The sequence below is a fragment of the Branchiostoma lanceolatum genome, chromosome 1 (assembly GCF_035083965.1).
Source record: "Branchiostoma lanceolatum isolate klBraLanc5 chromosome 1, klBraLanc5.hap2, whole genome shotgun sequence".
NCBI classification, from domain to species: Eukaryota; Metazoa; Chordata; class Leptocardii; order Amphioxiformes; family Branchiostomatidae; genus Branchiostoma; species Branchiostoma lanceolatum.
The window spans coordinates 2,261,887-2,275,246 of NC_089722.1; the positions used below are offsets into that span (position 1 = coordinate 2,261,887).

Below are 13,360 nucleotides of genomic sequence, written 5' to 3' on the forward strand. Positions count from 1 at the left end.
CCTACGTGTAACTGGCCATGTTTTACATTTGTAGACAACTAATTTGTGTTTTGATAATGTATTAATCCGGAACTCTTCATGAATAACAGCAACTACTACATACTGTATTGCATTTTACATCATGTGCACCCTACGCAAGGGAAAGATAATAATGACGATTTTATCGTTGTAACGATCGCCAACAACACCGAGAGGTCCTGTCTCCTCAATACGTCACAGATAACTGCAGTGACCAATTTTCCCCATGATTGCTTTATGGTATGTAGATTTTTGTTGAATAAAAGACATCTGCATGTTAAAAAGTGTTGTCAATTTTGTCACTTTGAGGGAGGAATGGGTGTTATTCACTAGTACTAAGTCTAGATGTTATCGAAGTTATCGATTTTAAAAGTTAGGCTTGCACAACTACAATCGTTAAAGTTAACTAGCCTAAGGATAATGACATCACCAGATAGTATGAGATATCTACTTATGATATATTGCAAACTGAAGAAGTGGTATAAATGAAGTGTGGGAAGTAGGTACCCAGAACACATCCTAGTCTAAAATAGCCTTAGTGGGATATATCCTGCCAATTGGATGGAGAAAGATAACAAGAAAATAATGCTAATTATTGTTTGATAATCAGTGTGTCACTCATGTGTAAAATGCTCAAAGCCATTTACGTATGCTCTATACGTACAGTTTAGTATCACGAGGACACACAAAACTGTACATTTTGTTTCATATCAATTCAGATACTATTTATCTGTATCCGTTCGACAGTTATAATTGCCCCTCGGTGTAACAAGAGAGCTTCAATTAATTTGCATACGGGTTAAACTTGTTTTCAGATTCATTCTTAGTCTCTGATTCAATTTGAATCTTTAGATAATTCATGCAGTTGCTTGATTTATTTTGCATTACATTTGCATGAACCGCTAGGAGTCGCTATTACTACAATAGGTTATTGTGCCAACACATATTCCCCGGGCTGATATCTTTATCAGAGCGATAAATGCAGCAACCCCTGAATCTTGAGCCAGCTTGTGTTTATAAAGCCTAGTGTCAATATTCATATCAGTTCAGTGAAGTAAGTGTCAATCACCCTGATGATTGCCAAACAGGCATGTTTGGGCGGTGACAAGCTACTTTGAGTTCCGATTACTAGTAGTATGTGATTATTTTTTATCAAGGCCTGACGCCTAACAGTCACCACAACAGAGTGTACAATATGGTGACTGATAGAGTTATTTGACAAATAGGCGGTGTATGCTGTTGTTCTGTTTGTGTTTGATATCTAAGACTTGAAATGCCTGTGATAAATTAACTATATATATTCGTTCATTAGGCTAGTTTTCTTGGCTCAGTTTTCAGCAACATTAAACGAGAAATCGCCCTTCGGTGGGTGTCCTCAAAATATAGCCGGATTTTTTTCACTGTAGTTTTTGATAAATTGTGTATGTGAGTGTTTTTGCTGTCATGCGGATGGTTTTGACCTATTTGTTTTGTATGGATGGTGAGAATGTAGTAAAATGTAAGGAATTACATTCACCAGCCTGTGAAATGGTGCAGACATTACACTGATCGCAAGACGTCGCCATTGTCACAGGCAACAAGCAGGTGGTACGAGAATATACAAACGCACATACGGCACAAACATATAGTATCCCTCTTGAAATTACTAAGGTAAGTAACCGCTGGAGGCCGAAATCTATATGGAACTTCTTTCTTGCCATAGCATGTCAAGGGCAAAATACAGACAACCTCCATTTTTACGAAGTGTAACATTGCACCGCATGTAATACTTCCACATATATCACAGTAGACTGTCCCAATTAACCAACAGATGATCTCAACTCAGTACCATATTAAATCTGCACATTCATTATCAGCGCATCAAACGCACTGAAAAGTTTATTCTGTTGTGTTGTGAACATTTTTTTGATAGGTGACTTCTTCAACGACAGTTGTATTTGGCGTCAGGCGTCGATAAGAATGATAAAATACTATTCGTGTTTGGAATCCTTAGTAGCGTATCGTCGCCACAAAAGTGTCGTGATTGACACTTTCTTGATTGAGGGTAAATTTGCCTGAATATTGACTTAAGCTTTTACGAAACGCACTGATCGCTCTAATGAATATGTCAGAGAAAATTCCGATAGATACAAAGGGTCAGTTGGCACAACAGCCTATTGTAGCACTACAGCGACTCCTAGCGGTTCATGCAAGTAATGCAAAAGAAGAAAAAAAAACTGCATATTAAGTTCTCTAAAGATCCACGTTTCATATGGTATCAGAGACTGGGAATGGATCTGAAGACAATTGTAATTCGTATGTAAATGAGTCTGTTGAAGCTGTTGTTTTACGCCGAAGGCAATTATTCCGACTGAACATGCACGGAAACAGAGTTTCGTAATTAAACATATATGAAACAAAATGTATAGTGTTGTGGGTCTACGTGGTCTCGAACTGTACGTATGGGTCTCTATGGCTTTGAATATTTTACACATAAATCATTCATTGCTTATCAAACAATAGTTATGATGATGTTCTTGGTATGTTTCTCCTCGCATTTGGTTGGGGGAAAGGTCCTAAGAGAGCTCTTAGTCTAGTACGTGTGTTTTGGGTACCCACTCCTCATATTTCATCCATACCACTTCTTATAAACCTTATTAATTTTGCATAATTATAAAAAAGGACTCGAAAAGCTCACTCTCATATTAATATCTTAGTTAACATTAGGGATTTTTCGTTTGACTTATTTGTCTATTTCCTATTATTTTCACTATAAATAGATTATTGATGGTATAAAGCACTCATTCCTCCCTCATAGTGATAAAACTGACAAAACGTTTTTCCATGCAGATGTTTTTTATTCAACAAAAGAAATAAATCTACATACCATAATGCATTCATCTGGAACTTTGCTTGAACACACCCTCAATGTTGTTAATTGTGACGTAGAGAGAAGACATGGCCTCTTGGCGTTGTTGGTGATCATTATCACAACGATAAAGTCGTCGTTATTATATGTTTCCCTTGCGTAGGATTTTCATGATGTAAAGTGCAATACAGTATGCAGTAGTTAATCTTATCTATTAAGAGTTCCGGATTATTATTACATTATTGAAACAAACATCAGCTATTTAAAAGTGTAAAGAGGACCAGTTATTTTTTTTTTCATTCGTCCAATGTATTTGCCAACTCATTATACATTCTCCTCTGTCGCCCTTCTTGAAATTGATAACTCTGCTTTACTTAAGAAGTGTGTTCGTAGGATCCGTCTTTTCTCTCCATGAGTAGTATACAGGATTAGGTACAGCTGCTGGATATTGTCTTTATACCATTTTCATACTCGGTGTGGTAGACTTGCCAGTTACCAAAAAAAAGATCCTTTATCAGTCCGTGGTGTTAAGACTACACTCATTGTCATTGCAACAGAGGCATATTTCACAGTAGTATCCTATTCGTGAAACGAACAATTTTCCGACCACATAGATGGCCCTTGCACAAACCTTCCTCAATAAAGAAACCCTGACTTTTAGGAACTATACCGGATGAATGCTTGGATGGATAAAAAGGCACAAATCCTACGAACAGCCCAGCAAAAGGTTGACCTAACATATGATTACATAATATCACTATATATGGTTACAAAAACTCTCTTGTTTAAAATGTAAAGACGTTCCATGTCTGAATGGTGTCCAATCCGTGTTGCTGTAACATCGAGTATCTAATGCAAGAAACGTTAACATACCATTGGGGGGGGGGGCAATTTTTCTCTCAAATTCCCTCTGAATGTAACCACATTTTTGGAAGGACCATGCACATATAATGTTGTGTTGATTTGTTTTTAGATATGAAATTGTGTTGATTTAGAAATAATGTTTTAACAAGAATGTCATTCATAAAATGTTTCTCAGATTGTCACGAAAGCATATAAAATCTTGCGTACAAAGTCCTGTGGACAATGACGAATTCAGTTACATTTCTTAATGACGTTTTTAAATCAGCTTCAGCTTTCATCTGTAGAGACTCAAAGCAATGAAAATGATTGGGTACTTTTGAACACGCAAATAAAACAGTATTCCATTGGCAAAAAATAATTCTATTCCACAAAGTTTGATTAGTTTGGAAGGGGAGTTGTCCTATTTCCACTTTTTAACACTAAAGATATCTAAGGGAAAATATGGGGGGAGGGGGGGTGCTTTTTGCAAACAAAGATTTAACACAGAAAAAAGTCTATACAGAAAAAAGGTAGAAGCATCTCAGCTGAATAGCATCACAGGCCAACAAGGGCAAATTTTCGGACATATGGATTTTTAACAATTTATTTAAAGATAAATGACGGTTGGCTTTTGATTGTCAGGTTTGAAATGTACACTAAAACGCAATCACTATTTGCCATTTGTTCATGTTATCGTTGTCTGTACAGCCCCTGTGTTGTTGCAAGATGCTGTTGAAAAAAGAACAACGTATTACTAAAACAAAAACATCTTGGGTAGATATTTGTCCTACTTAAAGACACCATGAGTAAACTTTCTGGATGGGATATTATCTATTATGTATCTATTTTCAGTTCTGGGAGGACCTTAAAATCAATAAAACTTTAGAATGTATCCAGACTGGGTACCATCTGGGCACAGGGGAAGTGAGAATAAAATCAACCTGGATCGTACCAAGGCTAGTAATTTATCTGAGATAGATGCAACGTGCAACGCTAACAATTTAGCAGTGTAGTGTTGGTCATTTGAGCATCAACATATATTTCTACCAGGAATTGGTTGCCTATAGGTAAACAAACCATACAAAAAAAGACATCCAGAAACCTTGCCCAATATGTCCATTGCAAATACAAAACTCAATGCACACACAAAAAAACATCTGGGGTACAATGCTCTTAGCTAAATAGCATCACGAACAAACGTTTTGGATGATCTTTCGATGTATCAATTTTGTTTGAATTTCTTTAGAGATGGGCTTTCAAGTGAAGGCTTTAAATTGTGATGTGCACTATATTGAAAAGTTATTTGACGTTCATTTTTTGGCAAAATATTTCCGGGCTGCCACTTTCTCATGTGCCTTGAAGAAGAGAGACAATTTATGGTCTGTGTGTTTGTCTGTCATATAAAATGGCTATCAAATGCAAAACATTTTGGTTTGTAAAGGAAATGAAAATATGAACTGTAAATCATCCAAGACGTTGCCCGACAGGCTTTCACGATAAAGCAGGCGACTGTATTCAGAATTGTAGGCTGCAAGGCATTAAGTACACATATGGCGACATCTTGACATTACAGGGTGTTAAACATAACGTCAGCCTTGCTAGCCTGTGGTCTTTCTCTACTCTCCGTCCTCTTCCATGTCGGGCAGACCCTGGTAGGCCCACTTCTCCCGGCGGGACCGCTTCAGCACGATGGCCGCGCCCAGCACGGCAAGGGCGAGCGCCACCAGACCGCCTCCGGCAGCCAGCGCGGCCCAGGGTGCACTGCGGCGGTCAGTGGCGGTCTCCTCGTCATTCACCAGGCGCAGAGTGTTGGCAGCTAGAAAATACAAAATATGGCGTCAATGAATGTGTATTGTTTTTACCACTTTTTGTCGTTGAATGCACATCAACCATGTGTAATTTTTTTTTCTGGAATTAAGCCTACGTGCATGGATTTGTTATAAAGATCTTAAATTTTTCTTACACGGACAGTGTTGCTTTCCAGATAGAGTGTGACTTTTCGAAAAAGGTAAGAAGTAAAAAAATGCCAGCCACACAGAAGTGCATCTACTATTATCAATGATAGATTAACTACTACGTTGCCTTGCAATTTTTTTTTCTATAGAATTAAAGATATGAGAAAATTTGTGTCGTCTGGAAAAAAGAGTCTTTAGTTATCAAATCGGCCAACTCAGGTGGACAATGTACCTTCTTTGTCATCATCCAGAACGATTGGACCCTGGTAGATCATGTGTCGTCCCCTCATGTCGACCTTCTCTCCAGCATCTCTTTTGCCCCTACTGACGCAGCCCTGGGGAAAACAATGTAAACTGTGATTAAGAAACAGCCGAACCCTCACAAAAACACAAGCTATTCATATCTAGTGGATGTATTGTGTTTCGAAACTTTGAATCATAAATCATAGCTAAACCACCTTCTTTAAGATTCTGTTGTCTGATACCTTCTACAGCAACGTAAATTAAAGCTGTGCCTGATGAGTCCGTGTCTACAGAGAAGCAACACATGTGTGGCGTCAAATATAGCCTTAAAAGTAGTGTTTCACCTAATCAACTGCTATCCTAGGGTAGAACAATTTACATCACTAGTACTTAACCATCACCGCGTTCAATACTATAATGCCAAATTCAGAAGCAAACCTGAGCGCAGCGGGAGCCAGAATCAGCGGCGTTGCAGACAATCACCTCGCAGTGCACGTACACCGTTTTCACCTCCCGGATGAAGCGGAACGCCTCAAGGCCAAAGCGTTCCTTACTGTTGTCGTTGATGTTGTAGATTTTCAGTGTGGGGTCAGAGGCACAACTATAAAATGAAAAGCATTGCGTATATGTTAAAGATGCCTGTATTTGAAAAGAAATTAATGGATTGCCTTGGAAAACGTTTTAGCAGGATTGGGTAAGAATACTATGAGGGAGAATCAATGACAATCATTGATCAGCTGATGACATATAAAGTTTCAAACGTTTGTGTGGATAGTTTATACATTCTATATGTTTACATGGGTTTGGTGTATTTTATCATAAGGGCACAGAAACACCAAGTTGTATTTATGGTATGGTGATTTGTGCCTGAATGTGCCTACAGTATACAGAGTAAAATCATCATCAGTCAGTTCTGCCTACCCGTCGTTGATGAGTTGATACTGCAGGGTGTCGTTGGGTTCTGGTGACATGGTTGCCTTACAGTTCAGCGCCAGGACAGAGAGATTCTGTCCGTGTCCCTGCACTTCCAGCTGCATGTAGACGTGCTGTCTCAGCTTGAGATGGATGGGATATTGGTTAGCGCGGTATTGGCTCTGGTACTGCCGTGTGGGAAACATGGAGAGACGAACCTCCAGCTGCCCGAACCCCTCCTCCGTGAAGTTCAGTCCGCCAGGGATCGGGAGGAAGGTGGAGTCCACCCACTCCTGGCGCTCGTACTTGCATCTGTGCATATCAGAAGACAACACTTTAAATACTTACTGACCTTTTGACGGATATTTAGATTAGAAAGTTCAATCCACTCTTTTATCATACTACATGTATCCTCAAGAATAAATGGATTTTGCCTAATTTCTGTGAAAAGGGGAAAGTTTCGGATTTAAAGGTTTTAGGATTGACAATCGTGACGGTCGCAAAACGAACAAAGCAACCTAAGTAACACCTAGAGTGCCTTACAGGGAATATTTCATCATCAAATAAATAAGACGGATATTTTACTTGGAGGTGATCGAGATGTCGCCCTCTCGGGTGATGACCCCTCCACTCTGGTGGACTCCCAGGATGTTAATGGTGTTCAGGAATGTGACGTACTTAGAGCCAAAAGACACCTAGTGGAGGAATGTAGATTATTTGTATTGAATAAGGCACGAGCTTCTCCAAGTTTAATTGATATAGAGAAAGACATTGAAGTGAAAACATGGGTTTTCCATAGGATGCTGTGTATATGTCATAGTAGATATTATTCACAAGATTATCAGAGGCTATAATGTATGTTTTGATTAGTTTCTTAAAGATTTATTATTGTCAATAGTGCAAGATAAATTCTTATTCAATAGCTTCGGCCTTCCTATGTTGCATTATCGCATCCTCGCCTTTCTCACTTTACACCAAAACAGTCGTACCAATATCAATGTCCTAAACAGATCTAGCCATTAAACACCTGTTACGCATTGTAGCGAGTGTACTTTAGATTGCCCTCAGCATTTTTGATTTATATTCAATAGTCTTTAATTGCCATGACTACCATCACCTTGTCATTAACAAAGCCCGTGCACAATGCTCGTAGTACACATACCTGAGTGCCGCATCCGTACAGGTCTGTACGGAAAAGGAAGTGAGTGCCGTTAGTTGTGGCGCCACAGTTCTGGTCAGGCTCCCAGTGAAGGTTGTTCAGGTTTATGTCAGTCAGTTGATCCTCGGGAATCGACAGCTCCATGTAGTCATTGGTGCAGGTGGTAGAGGCTGTAGAGGAAAAAAATGACACTCAGTGTCGACACTCAGCGTCTTTATCATAAGTGCACTGTTTAGAACTTGTTACAAAAGTTGCAGTAGAGCCTTGTTTGCTGGCATATTTAGAAAAGTAAGTCGAAAATCGTTAACTACATTTGATTAAAGAGACATTAATTTATACTTGATTTACCTGCCAATTCCGATACAGGTGCAAGTGCTGTGTGAGAGAGAAAACAATAAGTAAATGCAAAAACGTATAATCATCACAAAGTCAAATTGACTGAAAAGTCAGATGACACTGCTATGAATTAATACCGATACCCTTTTAAAGCATGGCTGACGAATGGTCAAACTAGAGTTCCACGACCTCATACATTCGCCAATTGATGTTAACCTTCTTGAGTGATATCGATGTATTATGAACGTTTGTCATTGATATGTACATTTGATCCTCATTAGCATGAATTATACGGGTGGATCATATTCATTATCCAAACACAATATGTTCAAGGTATGAAAATCTTATCTTAGCAAAGACGGCGATTGTGGTATTTCCTGATAAATTATGTAAACGAGACCCTGATCTGCATGATTTATGTCTAATGAGGTTCACCTTTACTTAGCTTCCAAATGCTGCAAGAATGAAATTTCCGTGTTTTACAACTATTGTGTTATACCAGAAGTGAAATCTTCGCTAGCGAAGCCAAGCCAATGATGATGATGTTATAGTATTTTCTCATCAATTTTTCAAGTAAGGCGCCATTTTCATAATTGATATCTGTCGATATTTTCATTTTTCAAAGTTACATATGTCACATGTATGAAAGTCCTATAATGAAATGAACCGGATTTATAAACTTTCCTGGGTAATTATGCAAATTATCTCCCGATTTGCATCATCATTATTTAATTGTGGAAAGCATCACCTAAACTATGTACATACATAACGATGATCCATCGAACCTTTTTCGAGTTATTAGGCAGTAGTAGTGGGCAACCTCAAGCCAACCGTACACACTCACATCACATCTTCAGAAAAGAGGCTGCAGCCGCGTATAGTTCCCGTTTAGAACTTTATTCGAGCCCACACCGACATGTTTCGCCTGTGTGTGGCTTTCTCAAGGATCAAGGCTCGAATGAGCACAGTACAGTGTGTTCTGGCTTATTCGAGTTATTATTGTCCTAATCTAAAAACAGACAAACTGCAGTTACGAAAACCGGCTAGGGGACACACACTTATACACTCTCTGTGGCAAGAGATATCTACCACACGACCGTACCTATTGCAGAAAATTTAACCTCAAGCTTTGAAGCTCTCTTCTCGAGTTAAGTTGTTCACATAGAAATACACATACACAGCCCGCGACAGTACCGTAGAAAGGCACCAGGTGAAATATATTTCAACCTGGCCTACGTTTCCGCAACCTGTTCTCACTTCCCAAATATCATGGATATCCATTCACTGCTTCTCAAGTTATACTGTTGATCTACATAAACACCTTGAGCACAGCTACTGCCACTTTACCATGGCACGACTGATAACATATTACCTTCTTGGTGAAGGTAACAACAACACAAAAAGCCGAAGAATTTTTCTATTTTATAGTATGTAACATGCAGCACAATGTATCATCATATTGCAAGATGTAGAAGTAGGAACGTACCTTTCTCGCAAATGTAGTTCTTGCGATAATGGCAGTGGTGATTGTTCCAATTGTAGCTGACCTGTGGGCGGATCTCGACACATTTTTCCCCGTAATTTGTGTCTGGTTGGCCGGGATGCCAGTCATTGAAGTCACCGCCGCCGAGCACGCTTCCGTCACTCCAACGGTACTCTCCCTGTCGAAATGTTAAAATATTCGTTATCAAAATTGAGTTGCAACCATGAGGTCTTTCCATATCAGTTGGTTGTTATTTGCACGCTGGTTCCATATGTCAATTGATTAAGGGGGCTAATTTCCTGTAAATACAATAAATAACAGAACAACTGGTTTGTAACACATTGCCCATTCAAAACTTTATTGCATTTACTATAACGTTAACTGTTGACGTTTGAACCACACTGAAAGACGATGCAATTCACACACTCCAGATAATGTAAGCATTTGTTAAACCAATCAAAACAATAGTCCGAAGGATACAATCCTCCGTTAATTATGGTGTTTGTGGTTTGGCTAAGGTGTTTGATGCCCTCTTTAACTACTGACATGCTAAATGTCAGACAAATCCATTAAAAGGAAGACTCAGACCCAGACAAGAACAAGTTGTTTATTGTATAAAAGTCTCATCTTTAAGTTAGCAAAGAAGACTATTGTAGTATTTGCTTAAAAATAATGTAAATGAGGCCCTGATTTGAATTATTTATATCTAATAATGTTCAACTTTACTTGACTTCCAAATGCCGCTAGGATGAAATTCCCATTATGCAACACTACGGAATCATAGTATTTTCTTATGAATTATGCAAATCAGGTCTGCATTTGCATAGGTGGTACCTTTAGATATTCAACTCTATGTCAGGTACAGGCAGTTAGAGACAGTGTAGGAGCAGCAGCCCAATATCTGCCTGGAGTCCTTAATTGGAACCAGGCTGCAGACAGCAAGTGGTTTCAAGCAGCTATTCAAAGGGCGACACATAACCCAACATCTGCTTGGAGAAAACCAAATTAAAGCAGGACCACGCAGCCAGCGGTATTAACGACCTGTTCCATAATTCCATGAAGATGGTGGTTTCTGAAATATTGCATGACCTATAACAACTGCCACGGTGTAAAGAAAACAATGTGCATCATATCGCGCACGGTAGCAGACGACATGCTAAAGTACATCCGAATGCAGCAAAGGGATCGCGAGTTTTAGCTGAGAAAGTAGGCACAACGCTAACCACAATACTCAGTTAGGAGGTTACTCTGCTCCCCATTGTCTACAGAGTATGTAGACAATAAACATACAGACATTAAAAACTCACAGAAGGAGCAGTCAGATCATCCAGTCCTATCCAGGTCTCGGCAGCGTAGGTGGCCTGGATGCGGTTGTCGATGAATGAGTTGAGTGCGGTGGACTTGATAACCACCAAACGGGCACCTTCAGCCATGCAGGTCTGGCTGGCCGCCTGGTAGTTTCTACGGTCCCCTACTGCAGAGAACCGCAAGCACTTTGAGGCCCCGTCCGCATCGACACGCTCGTAGTTGGAAGGACAGGTGTCTGTAGAAGAGATTTAGTGATAAAGGTCAAATCCCATAGCCTTTGAGGCCGTATTTGCAATTGGCACGGTATGGGAAGGCGGGCCCATCTCTCTCCCTTCACAACCCTTACCTCCCCAACCTAAGTCAGGTACCTATCTTTACACATCGTCAATTTGAAAACATCCTTTAAAAGCTGACACCTTCCCACGTCCCACTGGGGAGTTTGTTTTGCCAGATTTAGCCATTAAATCAAACTAGGAAGCCATCTGTCGGGTCAGGGCTGATTTGAATCTGAGGTTCAAAGAGGTGGATTGGTTGGGATGTCCCAGCAGAAACCTACATTCTTTTTCTTACAATTATGATTTACTTTAGACAATTGGCATGAACAATCAGGTATGCTTGTTAAAGAAAAGATATTAACCTTGTAATGCTCTTGGTGTGGTGGTCGGTTCAGTTGTTTGTTGTGCCGTTGCCCATCTGCTAGTTGTTCCATTAAAATCTGCGCATTATGGGGAAAAGGAATCGATAGGCCCATATCGTTATTGGTGCTGGTGGTTGAGGCTTTAGAGAACAACCGACACTAAGTCGAGTATGTCCAAATGAATTATTCTAACAAGAAACTTTTTAAAAAGAACACCTCGTTAATGATAATCAATATAAGTGACATATGCCAACATGTGAAAATCAAGTCATTTTTTTGGAAGGCGCTAAACATGTTTCTTGTTGGATACTATATCAGTTAGATAAGGTCCTAATTTGCTTGTCACTTCCGTTAATAATCTTCCCCAACCAAATAACAACTGTCTTTGATCATTTTATATTGTATTAGTATGTATTGTATTCCAATGTATATTGAACTGAATCTCTATTAAATTTTGTGTTGGTCATTTTGGTCTGTTTTTTGGGTCAGCCGTTACCAGCGAAAGCTGCCTTGGATGACCCAATGTACTGAATTACTTCATTCTCTATAATGCAAATGCACATGCAACCACATGCGATGAGGCGACGTATTTACCCATAAAACCATTGTGGACAGAACTATTGAGCAATTACCATAAGTCGCAATGCAAAATACCTGTTGCACAGAAGGCGTATCGGTCCCGCTGTCCATTGCCATTGACGCACCAACTTCTCGACTCAGCGCCACAGGCGGCACCATTGATATAGGCGTTCATGAACTGGTACACACCGTGAAACTGGGCACAACTGATTGGACTAGCACCACACAGCTCCCGGGATACTTCGTTCATCGGGTTGCCACATTGCGTCGATCCAGTGTTGACGCACGAGGACGAGGCGTAACGACACCCGCTGTTTCCGTTACATGGCGTGATGTACCCGGCTGCCTCACACGCAGCCTTCACGTTTGTCGATGTCATCGCTCCGGTGACAGGTACTTTGTAGTAGTGCCATCCCTTGTAAGAAACCAAATATGACACCTCTCGTGCTAAAAAAATTGGATATAGCTTCAGTTGCAAAATGGCTTTAATGACGTGTCAACAATAATTTCTGCATGATTCGTACATATAAATTAAACACTTTAATGGAGAATTCAACACAGATTAACGATTATCACTTTTAAACGTACTAGAAATATATTATTGATTGTTTGTTCAATCTCACAACGGATAGCAAACGTAAATCTTATGTCCCTGCCAATTAAAGACAAATATAATTTACGATTTATTTAAAGTAAAGCCGTGTTTAAGCCAATTCATCATATCTACAATTTGAAATGGGACCAGCCAGCTGTTTGCAAATTTTATCAAGCAATAGTTGAAAAATGCAAATGCTTCTACAAACAGGAATACAGTACACTGTCAAAAGTAATGGATAAGTACATCTGACTTATAACGATCCTATGATTTGTTCTGTTCTTTTAATTTCATAACAGCTTTATGGGTTGTGTATCATCAGGCCCTGAAGTAGGGCATCTGGTTCAAATGAACCAATAGCAAGTTTTAACATTCACCATTGTTATTTTCTAGTTTTAATCAAACATTTCGGGCATTGCTCCGCTGATTTCACCTTTTACTTTA

The 13,360-nt window shown here is 39.5% G+C and overlaps 1 protein-coding gene across 1 annotated transcript; it reads right to left on the reverse strand.

The window, feature by feature from the left end:
- Positions 1-2,834: 2,834 nt before the first annotated feature.
- LOC136425229 (CUB and zona pellucida-like domain-containing protein 1) lies at positions 2,835-12,752 on the reverse strand. The gene is made up of 11 exons (XM_066414028.1): positions 12,397-12,752; positions 11,743-11,820; positions 11,105-11,340; positions 9,801-9,975; positions 8,327-8,353; positions 7,937-8,148; positions 7,405-7,514; positions 6,829-7,131; positions 6,346-6,508; positions 5,897-5,999; positions 2,835-5,525 (listed from the first exon to the last, which is right to left on the reverse strand). The coding sequence occupies exons 1-11, from the start codon at positions 12,698-12,700 to the stop codon at positions 5,326-5,328; spliced, it is 1,911 nt and encodes a 636-aa protein (XP_066270125.1). The 5' UTR covers positions 12,701-12,752; the 3' UTR covers positions 2,835-5,325.
- Between the last annotated feature and the right edge of the window lie 608 nt (positions 12,753-13,360).